Source organism: Saimiri boliviensis, chromosome 8 (genome assembly GCF_048565385.1).
Source record: "Saimiri boliviensis isolate mSaiBol1 chromosome 8, mSaiBol1.pri, whole genome shotgun sequence".
Taxonomy (NCBI): Eukaryota; Metazoa; Chordata; class Mammalia; order Primates; family Cebidae; genus Saimiri; species Saimiri boliviensis.
In genome coordinates this window covers 4,441,640-4,459,261 of record NC_133456.1, presented here as the reverse complement: position 1 = coordinate 4,459,261, position 17,622 = coordinate 4,441,640, and the positions used below count along the sequence as shown (strand labels likewise).

At 39.4% G+C, this 17,622-nt stretch overlaps 1 protein-coding gene across 5 annotated transcripts in view; it reads right to left on the bottom strand.

The window, feature by feature from the left end:
• DNAH12 (dynein axonemal heavy chain 12) overlaps positions 1 to 17,622 on the bottom strand; it is a 260,536-nt gene that overhangs the window by 104,414 nt on the left and 138,500 nt on the right. For all 5 annotated transcript variants that reach the window (XM_074403604.1, XM_074403603.1, XM_074403607.1 and 2 more), the window contains exons 33-39: positions 13,834 to 13,917; positions 13,207 to 13,395; positions 9,934 to 10,053; positions 8,158 to 8,346; positions 5,924 to 6,075; positions 2,230 to 2,368; positions 412 to 578 (exon numbers count right to left, since the gene is read on the bottom strand). In XM_074403604.1, coding sequence (XP_074259705.1) covers positions 412 to 578; positions 2,230 to 2,368; positions 5,924 to 6,075; positions 8,158 to 8,346; positions 9,934 to 10,053; positions 13,207 to 13,395; positions 13,834 to 13,917 — 1,040 coding nt within the window. The remainder of the gene's footprint in view (positions 1 to 411; positions 579 to 2,229; positions 2,369 to 5,923; positions 6,076 to 8,157; positions 8,347 to 9,933; positions 10,054 to 13,206; positions 13,396 to 13,833; positions 13,918 to 17,622) is intronic.

The window sequence follows — 17,622 nt, the reverse complement described above, 5'->3', positions numbered from 1 at the left end:
ACAGCAGTGAAAATACTCTGCATATTATAATGATGGATGCATGTCATATACATTTCTCCAAACCCATAGCATGTACAACACATAAAGCAAACCCTAAAGTAAACTATGGACTTTGAGTGATTGTGATTTATCAACGTAGGCTTATCAGTTGTAACAAATGTGTCAACTCAGTGGGGATGTTGAGACTGAGGAGGTTATGCATGTGTTGCGGCAGGGAATATACAGGAAATCTCTGTACCTTCCTCTTAATTTAAAATAGGCTTTTAGAAAGATATTAGAAAGCCTGCCTTCCTGTATAGGAAAATCTGAGCAACCATTCTTTTCCCTAAATAGCTTGAAAAATATATTTTACTTTGAAAACCTAAAAACTGAGCTATAACTTCAGCCTAACTTGAGACTTGAAATAGTTACCAATGTCCACAGTCAAAAAATTGTCGTAATAATTCAATAGGAGGTTGAGCTCCATATTTCTCCAATGCAGGCATATTCATATCATCTATAAAAATTATACACTTCTTTCCCATAGGTGGTCCAAAGACTCCTTTGCGTCTTTTATCCAATCTAGCCATGATAATGTTCTAAAATATAAAGGAAGAGTAGTATATTTACCTATAATTGAATTATGAATTTATTATTAGACTTATGTTAAATCAGTATCAACAAGTAAAAAAACCCATTTTGCCAGAATCCATGGAATTTTTACCAGTAACAATTGCTATCTGCTGAATTTATCAATGATTAACTTAACATAAAATGTCCTATTTAACACCAGAAAAACAAAGTTTAAGTCTCTGAGGGAAATCATACAAAGCAGCATTACGTGTGTATTTTTATTTATTCATATTTAGGGTGATACTAAACTTCACAATCAACATCATTTAGACATTTGTTGAAATCCTTCTATGCACTCACAATTGTTATACACGTATTTATGTATTTTTGTATAGGATATGCATGTGTCTACAATATTTCTATAAATGTCACCAAAATTTCTACAATATTTTCCTCATTGGATAACCAACGTATCTGTTTTATTTTTTTCTTCACTGAATAAATTTTTCTTTCCAACTTTGATTTCAGGTTCAGGGAGTACAAATGCAGGTTATATGGAAAATTGTGTGTTACGGGGGTTTGGTGTACAGATTATTTCATCACTGAGGTAATAAGCATAGTACCCAATACACAGTTTTTCAGTCCTCACCCTCTTCCCCGCTTCTACTCTCCCGTAGCCCCAATTTCTGTTGTTTCCTTCTTTGTGTCCATCTGTATTCAACAACATATCTGTAAACTCACTTACTTAATGCATTAATCTTTACATTTGGTAGGTTTTTTTTAGCCAAAATAAATGTGGATCCTTTCTTATAGTTCTAATACTTTTGGAACGTACTTGTCTATTGGAAAAATAAACCAAAATTATTGTTTTCATTCAAATAAAGCTCCACAGTAAAGAAGTTCTAAATTTGTAAGATTCTGAAGTTCAGGGAAGTATACAGACTTAAAACAACAGAAATGGGATCAGGAGAGAATGGATAGGCATACATTTAGGAATGGACGATAAAAATGGCAATTAGAAAAGGTTTCATGAAGTAGTTTCACCTTGGTACATTTGAGGCCAAAGGGTGGGATGCACTCACGTGGTTCTTGTCACAGGTCACACAATAGTCCACGGTTTGAAAGGTCCAATAGCAGCAAATGCCCTTGAGGACCATCCGGGAGTCTTGGGAGAACAATTCAAAGTCCTTTCATTTCTCTCTGGGTCTCCCAACCCCTGCCCCACCGTGTGTGTGTGTGTGTGGCGTGTGTGTGTGTGGCGTGTGTGTGTGTGGCGTGTGTGTGTGTGGCGTGTGTGTGTGTGGCATGTGTGGGGCGTGTGTGGGGCGTGTGTGGGGCGTGTGTGGGGCGTGTGTGTGTGGCGTGTGTGTGGCGTGTGTGTGGCGTGTGTGTGGCGTGTGTGTGGTGTGTCTTTTATACTCCCTTCACCAGTTAAGAAATCAATTGTTGCTTCTTTTCAAGCTTAAAAAGGTAATAAAGCTCGATAACCCACTATTAATGTAAAAATGTTCTCTGAAACTTTTGTCATTAATTTCAAAACTTGTAACTCCTCAAACATTTGAAAGTTCTAAATTTATAGATGCATACAGTTGCTTATTTAATGTACAATTTAAACACTTACCAAATAAGGCAAAAAAATTAATAATGATAGATCCACATTTCTGTCTTTAAACTAACCTGAACCTGATTGGCACTGGTCCGTGCAGAAAAGTTAACATAAAAAGGAAAGTACCGGTCCTTTTCCAAGTGATTCATTAGCTTGTCCTTCACATACACAGACTTTCCTGTACCCGTTGGACCCACAAAAAGCAGTGGCCTTAATGAAAACAATGAATATATTATTAAAAATGGAAAAAAAGTCAGTATACATTTCTACTAAAGGAGGCTGTAGTTAAAAGCTTACATAATAAAATCATCTTCATTAAAAACTCATATTTTACCCATAATTATTATTTCATAAAATATGGATAAAAGCAATGATTGGCATATATTTTTCCATAATGTTGCAGGGACTTTATTTTGTATCATTTTTTATTCTTTTTTTGAGACGGAGTCCAGCCCAGGCTGGAGTGCAGTGGCATGATATTGGCTCACTGCAACCTCCACCTCCCAGATTCAAGCAATCCTCCTGCCTCAGCCTCCCAAGTAGCTGGGACTATAAGCGTGCACCACCATACCTGGCTATTTTTTGTATTTTTAGTAGAGACAGGTTTCAGTATGTTGGCCAGGCTGTTCTCGAACTCCTGACCTCAAGTGATCTACCTGCCTCAGCCTCCCAAAGTGCTGAGATTACAGGCATGAGCCGCCATGACCAACCTGTTTTTATTTTTTGAGATAAGGTCTCGCTCTGCCACCCAGTCTGGAATGAAGTGGCACAATCATAGCTCACTGCAGCCTCAAACTCCTGGACTCGAGTGATCCTCCTGTATCAGCTTCCCAAGTAGCTAGGACTACAGGTGGCATGCCACCACACCCAGCTAATTTTTTTTTACTTTCAATGTTTTGAAGAGACAAGACCTGGCTATTTTGCCCATGCTGGTCTCAAACTCTCGGCCTCAAGTGATTCTCTCATCCCAGCCTCACAAAGCACTGGGATTACAGACAGGAGCCACTGTGCCTGGGTTTGCACATACTTTCAAAGTAATAAACTATTACTTTGTAATAAACTTTCAAAGTAATAAACTTTCAAAGTAAATAAACTATTATTTGAATAGATATAATGTTGCTATATACAAAACACTTATAAAATAATAATATGCTTAACTTTTTAAAACAGAAAGTCAAAGTCTATCTCCTCAGAAAAGAGCTGTATTTGTACTTTTTAGTTAGGGTATAGATATGGGGGCAGCGTGTGGAACAGAATAATAGGGTGATGACAGTAAGACAGCTGTAGGCTGCTTCACAGTGATCTCAATAGCCAAAGGTTTTGTGAGAGGTGGAATGACAGTGAATTCTAAAGCTAACAGTTATCTATACTGTTAACAGCATTTTAAAATCAATTCAATAAAAAATATTTGTCTAAAAGCAAACTAAGGAATTCTCTACTCAGTGAGGCTTCAAGCAAAGTTTCCAATTTTTTTTTTTTTTTTTTTTTTTTGAGGTAGAGTTTTGCTCTTGTTGCCCAAGCTGGAGTGCAATGGCACTATCTTGGCTCACCACAACCTCCGCCTCCCAGGTTCAAGCAATTCTTCTGCCTCAGCCTCCTGAGTAGTTGGGATGACTCCAATGTAGCAATTGTATGAATAGTACCTGCGTCTTTGTCACCAGTAGAAACCATAGCTATTATTCTACACATTACAATTGTTACAGTGTCTCAAAAATATCCCTCATGCCCATTCCATCCTCAAAGATATTACAGTCATCAGACCCACTGAGAGATCTTGTTATTTAATGTGCTAATAAACATATACATTTCTACTATAGCCCAAATATGTTCAATATTTTAATAAATGTATTTCAACACAGCAAAAAACTGGCTGGGCATGGTGGCTCACGTCTGTAATCCCAACACTTTGGAAGGCCAAGGTGGGTGAATCACTTGAGGCCAGGAGTTTGAGACCAGCCTGGCCAAAGTGGTGAAACCCTGTCTCTACCAAAAATACAAAAAAATTAGCCAGGTGTAGTGGCAGGAGCCTATAATCCCAGATACTCGGGAGGCTGAGGCAGGAGAATTGCTTCAACCCAGGGGACAGAGGTTGCAGTAAGCCGAGATCATACCACTGCACTCCAGCCTCAGAGACAGAGAACAACTCTGTCTCAAGAAAAAATAAAAATATATATAATTACATACATATGTATGGTTTGCATATATATATATATATATATATATATATATATAGAGAGAGAGAGAGAGAGAGAGAGAGAGAGAGAGTTTACTGTATAATTCTATTTGTACTTATTTAAAAGTATTATTCTGGCAAATGGTTCTTGACACAAAAGAACTGTATTGCTGGGTACAGTGGCTCACAGGTGTAATTCCAGCACTTTGGGAGGCTGAGGCAGGTAGATTCCTTGAGCTCAGGAGTTCAAGATCAGTCTGGGCAACCCTGTCTCTAACAACAACAACAACAACAAAAAAAAAAAAAAAAAAAAAAAACCGTGGCATAGTGGTGCATGCCTCTAGTCCCAGCTTTGCGGGATCCTCCTGATGCAGGAGGATCGCTGGAACCAGGGGAATCAAGACTGCAGTGAGCCATGATTGTGCCACCATACTCCAGACTGGGTGACAGAGTGAGACCCTATCTCAAAAAAAAAAAAAAAAAAGAACTGCTACACTAGGAATGTCCCAGAATTGGCAACTGTCTTCCTTGCTCAGCTTTTAAATGCAAAAATGCAACTACAGACACAAAATAGGGGTAAACTATTTTCCCTCAAGCTATTTTTCTGTTTTTTCTTTTATACAAGATAAAATTATTGACAGAATGCATTCAGAAACATTTTATCAAAAAAGACATTTATGAATATAATATTGTCTAGTTTAAATAATATGAATGATAAATTATGCCTAGTGTTTTGAAAGAAAAATAACTATTAAATGTTATTAAGAAAGTTGGTATGGATATGCAAACAGTACATATTTTTTATTAGTTTCATGCATCTTTTTTGATGGACTCTTCTGAATTAAGTCTGAGTTTTTAATATTAATCTTAAGTTATGGAATCCACAACTGACACAGGATATGTGAAAATGCCAAATGTAATAGGAGAATGATATCTCAGGAGTACACTGAATCTTTCAGGGGAATGCATACTGTGGTGTGTGGAGGAAGGGGGGTGGGGGGGCGAGGGGGCGAGGGGGCATTTAGCTCTTGCTGCCCTGGCTGGAGTACAATGGCATAATCTCGGCTCACTCCAACATTCGCCTCCCCGGTTCAAGCCATTCTCCTCCCTCAGCCTGAGTAGCTGGGATTACAGGCATGTGGCACCACGTCCAGCAATTTTGTATTTTTAGTAGAGGCGGGGTTTCTCCACATTGGTCAGACTGGTCTCAAATTCCTGACTTCAGGTGATTTGCCCACCTTGGCCTCCCAAAGTGCTAGAATTACAGGCGTGAGCCACCACGCTCAGCCCAACGCATACCTTTTTAACAGTAACACTGCAGCAGACTTTTAGTGTGCTGTTACAAATCGGAAAAACGTTAGGTGACTTATGAGGCAGCAAAGTATGATGGCAAGGGCTTTGGAGTGGGCAATGGGAAATGTGCATTCCAGGTTTGCCAATAGCAACAGATGTCACTCTGAACATGTCAATTAGTCCCCCAGGATCCCAGTTATCTGAAAAAGAATGATCTTAAATACTCCGAAAATTGCCATAATCCTATTTAAATGGTACTTTTACATTTCAAAATACTTGTTTATAGCAGAGTTCCTTACTTTGCGTAGGTAATACTCAAATCCATTAGAAATGTATATCTAATTGTGTCCATTGTAGGAACTATGATGTCTTGAATCTTGGTTTGTTTATCTCCTAAATTAGTATTTTTAATTAATTCATTCCAGTGGAGCCAGCGACCTCTGTTTTTCAACTACAAGAAAAGATAAGTTTTAAAATATTAAAACCATGTACTTGTTATATCTGAAAGGCTCTTTTCAACATTTATATTATATTAGCTTTTAAAAACTTGTCTTCCCCCTTTTAACGAAACATTACAATCATATAAAAGAACACATAACATTTTAAGTCATAAAGCAGATTAATAAAATAAGCATTCATGCAAACACCACTCAATTTAATACTTTTAAAATTTTCCTTTTTAATAACCCAAAAAACACAATGAAACTTTTGTTATCACATATTCAAAATACCTAACATTTCAGATATTTTTGCCTTGATGTTTTCTTAACCCTCAGTATTCCCCAAATGCCTTCAAGATGTTCTTTTGCATACATCAAGTATTTATTTAAAAGCTACTCTAATGTACCTCAAGTAACAATTTCCTGGATTTTGGCTTTACTTTATTTTAAAATAAATGGGCAATAATCTAACTAAAAATATCAGCAAAACCACTACATTTGTTTCTCTAACATTATTTTCTTTAGCATTTTGATCCAGGCTGAAACAACCAGGATATATAGTTGTATTGATGGTTACAACATGAAATTCTTCTGAACCACCGGCTAAACAGCTGCTGTCCTGACACTCCTGAGTGCCTCCCAATCTTCACTCCAGCCCCAATCATTTTCTTCTTCTCCAGGTTGTTATGTCCCGTCCCTGGAGACCCCCAGCCCTTCCACTGTTTATTTTTTTGAGATGGAGTCTTGCTCTGTCACCAGACAGGAGTATGGTGGCATGATCTCAGCTCATTTTAACCTTTGCCTGCAAGGTTCAAGCGATTTCCCTGCCTCAGCCTCCCGAATAGCTGGGACTACAGGTGGGTGCCACTATGCTTGGCTAATCGTGTGTGTGTGTGTGTGTGTGTGTGTGTGTGTGTTTGTGTTTGGGGGTGTGTGTGTGTGTGTGTGTTTGGGGGTGTGTGTGTGGGGGTGTGTGGGTGTGTGGGTGTGTGTGTGCGTGTGTGTGCGCGCACGCGTGTGTGTGTGTGTGTGTGTGTGTGTTTAGTAGAGACAGGGTTTCACCATGTTGGCCAGGATAGTGTCGATCTCCTGACCTCGTGATCCGCCCACCTCGGCCTCCCAAAGCGCTGGTATTACAGTCATGAGCCACAGCGCCGGGCTCTTCCACTATTAAGTAACAAAAGTTTTAACACTCGCCAAAGTAGGGGGAGTCTAGGACCCTATTCCAGAGCTGTGGCTGGAATCTCTGAATCTTTTCCTATCTTGCAGCAAATTATACATGTTATATACGTTATATGTTTGAATGGAGGCATGTTGCAAGTTTGGGTGAATGTTTCTTTAGTAATTCATATTTGTATATTTTTAAGTTTTAGCTTTTTTAAAATCAACATTAAATATATACATATTTCACAGTCAAACGATTTATAAGATTAAGAAAAATAGCATTTCCCTACTCTCACTTTCCCCTTCCTAGAGACCTTTACCTCTCTAAGCTGGGTTGTTTGAGATTTATTTTCAATTCTAAAAGAATATGCTAGTGTTACTATCTCTTTTTCACTTTTAGAGATTACTTTATTGACTTCCCGCTATGACTAATGAGGATGAGACTCTCTTTCTGGCCATATTCTGAAAATTCTGTGTCAGCATGGTTTTGGGGAAAGGGTCCTGAACTATCAGTCAGGAGAACCGGGGTTAAGTCCTGGCTCTGCTAGCCACTAACCTTTTTAGGCTTACTTCCTTATCATAAAACTTGAGATTTAGGTCAAATGATAACTAATGCTCTATCTAGATTTTATGGGGTATGTAATAAAATTTGTAAGAATCAAATAATTATTCAAATACTTGCTGTTTAAAAAGCGCTTTGGAGATTTAATCAAATGAAAAATTTAATTTAAATGTAAAATTATAAAAATATTATTAAAGCAACTTTACTTATACAGCCAATAAGTTATGGGAGGTGAAACGAAAAAGAAGGGAGACTAAAAAGCTCACCACAGGAGTCAAAATTACTCTAGGTTGAAAACGCAGGAGCTTTGTCTGCTGATCCAAGGCTTTGTGTTTTATTTGACTATACCAAGCTTTCCATGTCATACCTCATACATGTAGTCATAGACCAGGCCTTTTTCATCAAATGGGCATTCCCATTTACCCACAGAGTCTGGCACTGGGTTTGCTTCATCTTTTCCCAGTATGATTAATCGTATAAAAGCATCAAAAACATGACGGCCATCAGTGTCACAACTTCCTCCAATAGACCAAATCAAAGAGAATATAAAGCAAGCCTGTTGGTGGAGAAAAATTTTAACTTATAGCAATTATTTTTAAAAAAGTTTAGGAGAAATTTAACCAAAATTCAACATGTTAGGACCTGCTCAAACTACTTGAACAAGGTCATAAATGTAAATAAAGTGGAATGTAGCACTGCTAAGCCACGTAGAGTCATTTCTCTGGCAATTTCTATCAAAATATATGCATGTCTTTTTTTTTTTTTTTTTTTGAGACAGGATCTCACTCTGGTTGCCCAGGCTGGAGTGCAGTGGCACAATCTCAACTCACTACAACCTCAACTCCCCATTTCAGGTGATTCTTGTGCCTTTGTCCTGAGTAGCTGGGACTATAGGCATATAAGACAAAGCCTAATTTTTTTTTCTTTTTTCCAGTTTTGTCTTCTACTTACGCATCTGATAATGTTTTGTTTTTTTTAAGTAGAGATGGGGTTTTTGCTATGCTGCCCAGGCTGGTCCTGAACTCCCAGACTCTGCAATCCATCTGCCTCAGCCTCCCAGAGTGCTAGGATTATAGGCATGAGCTACCGTGCCTGGCCTCTTATCTATCAAAATTTTAAATGCCACGCTGGCTGAGTACAGTGGTTGGCACCTGTAATCCCAGAGCTCTGAAAGGCTGAGGTAGAAGGATGGCTTGAGATCAGGAGTTCGAGATCAGCCTGGGCAACATAGTAAGACCCCCATCTTTACAATATACATATATATTGTTTGTTTGTTTTTGTTTTTTGTTTTTTGAGATGGAGACTTGCTCTGTCACCAGGCTGGAGTGCAGTGGTGCAGTCTTGGCTCACTGCAACCTCCGCCTCCTGGTTCTTGAACCCTCCTGAGTTCAAGAGATTCCCCTGCCTCAGCCTCTTGAGTAGCTGGGACTACAGGCATGCACCACCACTCCTGGCTAATATTTTGTATTTTAGTAGGGATGGGGTTTCACCATGTTGGCCAGGATGGTCTCCTGACCCCGTGATCCACCCACCTCAGCTTCCCAAAGTTCTGGGATTACAGATGAGGGCCACTGTGCCCAGCCCAAATTTATTTAGTATTAAATCACCTTAGTAAGTGTTTATCAAATTATACTCTTCCATAAAAAGTAGGATAGTTGCCAGGCATGGTGGCTCATGCCTATAACCCCAGCACTTTGAGAGGCCGAGTTGGGTGGATCACAAGGTCATGAGTTCAAGACCAGCCTGGCCATGCTGGTGAAACCCCATCTCTATTAAAAATACAAAAATTAGTCAGGTGCAGTGGCAGGTGCCTGCAATCCCAGCTACTCGGGAGGCTGAGCCAGGAGAATCACTTGCACCTGTGGGGCAGAGGTTGCGGTAAGCCAAGATCGTACCACTACACTCCAACCTGGGAGGCAGAGTGAGACTCTAGTTTTGGTTCCTTCTGACATTTTAATTTCTTTAAAGTGCTTGTTCATATCAGAATACCAGGTGTCAGGGCAACTTTAGTGTCTCCAGCTATTCTTTCAATGCTCACCAAAAAATAGCTTTGAATCTTGTCATGTCTTTCTCAGTGTAAGTATCAGGTACCAGAAGCATAATTTATTCTGTAATTAAAAACTACATGAAGTATAAAACAAACCATAATCCAAATACGAATGTGCTTGCTAGAAGGGTCATCTTCTACCACATTACAAAGTAGTATTTCAAAGAGGCGTGTGAGAGATACAACCACATTGCTGTTGCTTGTAGGAATCAGTTCCTGCAAGGTGAAAGCAAGGTAACTTTCTAAATTTTCATCATATGTAGAAAATAAACACTTTATTTTTAAAAACTGATAAAAGTAAACATCGTTTTAATAAGGGTTTTTTGTTTGTTGGTTGGTTGGTTGGTTTTTTAGATGGAGTCTCACTCTGTCACCCAGACTAAAGTCCAGTTGCACAATCATAGCTCACTGCAGCCCCCAACTCCTGGGCTTAAGGGATTCTCCTACCTCACCCTCCCAAGTAGTTAGGACTATAGGTACGCACCACCAGGCTAATTTTTTTTAAGGTAGGGTCTCACTCTGTTGCCCAGACTAGAGTGCAGTGGTGTGATCACAGCTCAGTGCAGCCTCAACCTCCTGGACTCAGGCAATCCTCCTGCCTCAGCCTTCCAAAATGCTGGGATTACACGCATGAGCCACCACACCTGGCCTCATGATGTCTTTATAATATTTAATCTTAGAATATTTAAGTAGGCATGATAGAACATTTCTCAAATATTTTAGTTTGCCATGTTATATTCCACAATTATACATAACAATTGTACAGTAACATTCTAAATTTTCTGACAAACGAAACCTAGCTACTGGAAGAGAATGTTCTAAGGGCAGCAGAAATGAAGTCTCTAGGAGCCATTCACTCAGTTATTTATTGAACAAACATTTACGGAAAACACACTATATATATGTGGCAAGCTAGGAGATATGAAAATAATAGAACGTTTAAAAAGGAGTGATAAATAGACAAAAATAATATGATACAATAATGGTATGACAGAGAAAGTCTCAGGGAAGGAGGAGGCTACTAGACTACTTGGGATAAACAACCGGAGGAGTGAACGAGGAGGAAAATGAGAGAGAGATACATCAAGGAGGGCTTTCTGGAGGAAGCAGTAATAGCTGTGCTGAATTTGGAAGGAAAATGTTAGTTTGCCAGCTGAACAAGGGAAGGATGTTCAAGGCAGGGGAAACTATGTATACAAAGGAATGGAGACGTGAGCAGATACAGATTATTAAGGGGATTCTGTAGGATAGGAAAATCGGGTCTGAAGGACAAATGGCCAAAAATAAGGCTTGAGAAATAGACAACAGTCAGATCCTGAAAAGTTTTACATGCTGTATTAAGGATTTAATTATAAGAGAAAGAGTTCCAAGGGAAGGTTTTAAATAAAGAAATAAACAAAGGATTTGTGTTTTGCAAACTTCATTCTGTAGCAGGATGTAGACTGGACCAGAGCAGCTCTATTGTTTTGGATTCAGGTAGGAAGTGATGAAGGTCAGAACTGAGATACTATAATAGAAAGAGTCGGGTGAGGAGGTGGCTCAGAAACAAGGATTAAAAGAAAACAGATATAAACATTATCAAGAAGGGAAAAATCAATAGATCCTGGGGCCTGGGTGCAATGGCTCACGCCTGTAATCCCAGCACTCTGGGAAGCTGAAGTGGGAGGACTGCTTAAGGCCAGGAGTTCGAGAACAGCCTGGCCAACACAGTAAAAGCTCATCTCTAAAAGCAAAAAAAAAAATACAAAAATTAGCCAAGCATGGTGCTGCAAGCCTATAATTCTAGTTACCTAGTAGGCTAAGGCATGAGAATCGCTTGAACCTGAAAGGTAGAGGTTGCAGTGAGATTGCACCACTGCACTCCAGCCTGGAAGATAAAGAGAGACTGTCTCAAAAACAAAACAAAAACAAAAACAAAACTGGAGAATGAACTATGAGAAAAAAAAATCCATTACTCATTACGTGGGAAGAAGAAGACTATTTTGAATTATTTACAACATACAGCATTAGAGCTTTAAAACTCCAAAAGGACTTTATTTTCTCTACGAAGACACTATACAGAATCTTCATAAACTGGAATTGTTCATTTTTTCTTTTAAATGGCACTTTCCTCTATCCCTAAAACAGTATTTTAGGATGATAAATCTGAGTATCTCTTTCCTCTCTCTGTATCAATATATTTATTTATATGTAAGAAACTAGTGTGCGTGCGTGCGTGTGTGTGTGTGTGTGTGTGTGTGTGTGTAGATGATGGTGGTAATGGTTGAACAGTGGTTCCCAAAAAGATATTTCCATGTTCTAACCTGAGGAACCTATAAATGTGATCTTATATGGAAAAGTGTCTCTGAAGAAGTAATTAAGTCAAACATCTCAGGGGGAGGACATCATTCTGGATTATCTGGTGGATGCTAAATCCAAGTTCTTACAAGTGTCACATGGAGGAGAGACATACTGAGTAGAAGGCCATGTGAAGATGGAAGAAGAGGTTGGAGTTACGTAGCCACAAACCAAGGAATACCTGAGGGTACCAGAATCTGGACAAGGTAAAGAAAGAGTCTCCCTTAGAGCTTCCAAAGCAGTATTGCCCTGCAAACATCCCAGTTTCAGACTTTTGGCCTCCAGAACTGCGAGAGAATAGATTTCCAGTTTTGGGCGTTTTGTTGTTGTTTTGATGGGGGCGGTTTTGAGACGAAGTCTTGCTCTGTTTCCTAGGCTGGAGTGCAGTGGTGCGATCTCAGCTCACCACAACCTCCATCTTTGAGATTCCAGCGATTCTCCTGCCTTAGCGTCCCAGATAGCCGGGATTACAGACATATATCACCACGCCCAGCTAATGTTTACATCTTTAGAAAAGATGGGATCTCACCATATTGGCCAAACTAGTCTTGAATTTCCGCCTTCAAGTGGTTCATCTACCCCAGCTTTCCAAAGTGTGCTGGGATTACAGAAATGAGCCACCGTGTCTCTGGTTTTAGCCATCAAGTTTGTGGTAATTTGTTATGACAGCCCCAGGAAGCTAATACAATATGTAAAGCTTTCTCATAAAATACTAAGTATTAAATAACTCAAACTCACTACATAGACATGTGAGTTTTTAGAGGCATATATTTAAAATAATTTGAAATACAAAAAGTAATTAGAATTTTTAAAGCTTTAGACACTATGGTTGTATACAAATAGTTTAGCTGGAATAAATTCAACCCCTGGGTGATTCTATGACTGTAACTTCAGCAATATAAAACCAAGGCAATAGTAAATGCATGAGGACAAACGTCTTCGCTATTCATTCTACCAACCACTGTGACTTTAGACTTAATCAAGTTGCATGGAAACTAAAGACACTTGAATAGGTCAGAATTATAGGATTACCTTGCATTTTTTCTTACGATGCTTTAAAGAGGGTGGTATCAACCAGGCAAAAAGTCCTCTCAGAAGAGCCTGATGTTCCGGTTCAGACAGAGGTCCTTTCAGTGAATTCAACCAAGAAGCCACAAGCGGTTCCCATCCTAACTGTGAGGGCTCCAGATAAATCATACCACAACGGCTTACAGTGGCAGGCTAGAGAAAAAAGACAACATTTTCTTTTTCTACTGCAGCTGGCAACTATCAACTACTTCCTGGGATGACTTATGAGACCCTTCATCATCTAGCTCCCATCTACCTCACATGCTTAGGATTTCCAAATCCTGTCTCCCTGGAGAAGTCTTACATCTTTCTCAAAATCACATCAAACACTCAGTCACCTTCCACAGGGCCCTTCTAACCCTCCGCCTCACAGATGCTCACTCCTCTCCACACTCTTAAAGCACGAACATGTAGCTGTGTATGGGGATTATTTATTAGGATGCTTCTCTTCCTCCCTAAACAAGTATACGCTGTGTCTTATTCATCTTTGTATTCCCAGTGCCTAACCCGTTTTCTGACATATAATAAAAAATGCTTATTGGCTAAATTAAGAAATGAACAAACTGCTATTGTATTAAATTACGAACTTACGGATGCCTGGGAAAGGTCCATTGTTTCAAAGATGAGGCTCATCTGGGGGGACATCTGAATGATTTCTCCACTCATAAGGCAAAGCTAAAGGTAATTATTTTTCAAACATTTATTTTTAAACCTTTCAAGCTTCTCAGATAAAAATTTATACTATATGTAAGATAAAGTAGCTCCTGTGATATAATGAAATAAAAATTAGAATGGAAGCCAGAAATCTTTTTTTTTTTTTTTTTTTTTTTTTTTTGAGACGGAGTTTCGCTCTTGTTACCCAGGCTGGAGTGCAATGGCACGATCTCGGCTCACCGCAACCTCCGCCTCCTGGGTTCAAGCATTTCTCCTGCCTCAGCCTCCTGAGTAGCTGGGATTACAGGCACGCACCACTATGCCCAGCTAATTTTTTGTATTTTTAGTAGAGACGGGGTTTCACCACGTTGACCAGGATGGTCTCGATCTCTCGACCTCGTGATCCACCCGCCTCGGCCTCCCAAAGTGCTGGGATTACAGGCTTGAGCCACCGCGCCCGGCCTCAGAAATCTTAATTCTAGGTCTAGCCATGTTATTACAGTTAAGCAAATACTTAACATCTTTGAGTCTCAGTCTCTTCATCTATAAAACAGGAATAATATCTCTCCTGTAGAATTGCAAGAAGGGAAACTATTAGACAAAGTCTAAAACCTATAAAATCCTATATAAATATCAGCTATTAAGAAAATTAAATGAGTCCGTGATCCTAGCACTTTGCAAGGCCAAGGTAGGCAGATCACGAGGTCAGGAGATTTGAGACCATCCTGACCAACATGGTGAAAGCCTGTCTCTACTAAAAATACAAAAATTATCTGGGTGTGGAGGTACATATCTGTAGTCCCAGCTAGCCGGGAGGCTGAGGCAGGAGAATCGCTTGAACCTGGTAGGTGGATGTTAAGTGAGCCGAGATCATGCCACTGTACTCCAGCCTGGTGACAGAGTAAGACTCCATCTCAAAAAAGAAAAGAAAATTAAATAAAATACTACTGAATTTATAAAGTTACCATAGACCTTTTTATTAAATTAAAAAAACAGAGACTAACATAATGAGTACTCATATACCCACCTCTTAGATTTAATCAATGTCAAGATCTTGCCATATTATCATTGCCTTTTTAAAAAAGGTTTTTTCTTTTTTTAAGACGGTGTCTCGCTCTGTCGCCCAGGCTGGAGTGCAGTGCCGCGATCTCAGCTCACTGCAACCTCTGCCTACTGGGTTCAAGCGATTCTTCTGCCTCAGGCTCCCCAGTAGCTGGGACGACAGGTTCGTGCCATCATGCCTGGCTAATTTTTGTTTTGTTTTTCAGTAGAGACTAAATTTTTAGTAGAGACTGGGTTTTACCATATTGGCCAGGCTGGTCTCAAACTCCTGACCTCATGATCTGCCTGCCTCGGCCTCCCAAAGTGCTAGGATTACAGGCATGAGCCACCATTCCCGGCCTTAAAAAAAAAACATTTTAAAGAGCATTAGAGACATCATGGCATTTCACATCCAAACGTAAATGTCTCCAAAAGAAGTATATTTTTTATGCAATCCAAGAACATTATCACACCCAACAAAATTAGTGATTCCTTATCTAACAGTAAATACTCAAATTTCTTCATTTGTACCAGAAATGTCTTTTCAATGGATTTATTCAAAGCAAAATTCAAAGACTGTGCATTGAGTTTTTTATGTCTCCTTGGTCTCTCTTAATCTAAAACATTTCTTCTTTTATTAACTATGTCAAAAACTGAATTTCTCAACTGCTTCCTTTCCCTCAAATTTCTATCTTGGCTGTTATTATTAAAGCCATCCTATCTCCTCAATCTCTTTGACTTGTACCTTTGGAACTGTCATTAACTGTTTTTTGTTTTTTGTTTTTTGGGTTTTGTTTTTGTTTTTTTTAGACGGAGTCTCGCTCTTGTCGCCCAGGCTGGAGTGCAAGTGGCATAATCTTGGCTCACTGCAACCTCCACCTCCCAGGTTCAAGCAGTAATTCTTCTGCCTCAGCCTCCAGAATAGCTGGGATTACAGGCATGTGCCACCACGCCCAGCTAATTTTTTGTATTTTTAGTAGAGATGGAGTTTCACCATATTGGCCAGGCTGGTCTCGAACTCCTGACCTGTGACGTGCTCGCCTCAGCCTCCCAAAGTGCTGGGATTCTAGGCGTGAGCCACCACGCCTGGCCATCATTACCTTTATTAACTTGATACCTAAATTAATTTTATTACTAAGTCTTTGAAATCTTCTACATTTAGTTTTCAGTAGTTCCTCTCTGCTTTTACAATCATCACTCTGGTTCCAGTTTTGCTCCATCTAGTCACACGTCAACAATGAGAAATTTAACATTTGTGGATTCCATTTCCTAGCTGCAAAATGAATGATGTAGAGGTGGATTGTCCAATATGGTAGCCGCTAGCCATATGTGGCTACTTATATTTAACTAACTGTAACTAAAAGTTTAAATTCAGTTCTTCAACTGCACTAAGCCACACTTCAAATGCTCAGTAGCCACATGTGACTAGTGGCTACCTTATCAGAGAATGCAGGTGGTTTCAGTATTGTAAAAAGTTCTACTGGACATGCTGGTCTAGAGTACTTTTAATCTTTGACCAGATGATTTCAGCAAACATTCTCCTACTCTCCACAAATTTGAAAGGTAGGGTCAGCATTCTCCTCACTGCCCCATGTTGTTTTCCAACTACTTCTATTCCACCCCAGTGACAACCCTTGCTCCTTTGACCACTCCTGCTTTTTTGCTGCCACTCAACAGAACCCAATGATTCCCTCCACCATAGCTAAAGGCCCAATCTCTCTCTCCACTGTAACTCTTGCCTGCTCCAGCATTAAAAAGACGGAGAATCTCAACACAGCAGCCCATCAGGTCCTTGACGACCTTGCTCCACTTCAGCCATCCACTTTATATATCTGGGACCTTCTCTCCTAAAATATTACACAATTCTGAAATATTAAATTCAAGTATCTCAGTCTCTGCCCATAGCCTCCAATCTATCCAGTTATTTCATTCATTGTCTCCTGCTACACTTGCTCTTCATTTTCACATTCCTGATGTTTTTACTTCTTTCATTAGGCAGCTTCTGTTCTATGGTCTAATGCTTCTACCATTCTTATGTCAGTATCTTTAAAGTCTTACTGTATTTACAGGCCTGAAATATTACCCATACTTAAGCTGCTTAGACTGGTAGAGAGTATCTCACAAAGGAGATGGTGGTACTACTACTACTAATGTATGATCTTCCACTCAATCAGGCTCTCAGTGCTACCCAGAAATGTTTCTATGTTTTCCTAAGTAGCTCTCTTTCCCATCTTCCACAGTGCCTAATTTTGCAAAGAACCAAGGCCCATCACTTCACGAAGAAAAGAGAAATCATCAGAAGGATTTGCCTTCAAATTTCCACAATCGAATACACACGCTCACCTGTAACTCTTTTTGTAATTTCCTCTCATGTAACAGCAGACAATCCACTCACTTGGTTCTGAATTCTTAGACTTCACTCTCCAATTAAAATAGCTAATAGCTTTTCTACTTCTTGTCTATTTATTTTCCACCCTCAGCTCAACCACTACTACTAAATGAAGGAAGGAATGTGAATGACCAACCACCTATAACACCTATAATAAAGTGCTTAAGTATAGCTTCCTTTTTTTTTTTTTTTTTTTTTTTTTTGAAAGAGAGAGTGAGTCTTGCTTTGTTGCCCAGGCTGGAGTGCAGTGGTGTGATCTCAGTTCACTGCAAACTCCTCCTCCCAGGTTCAAGTGA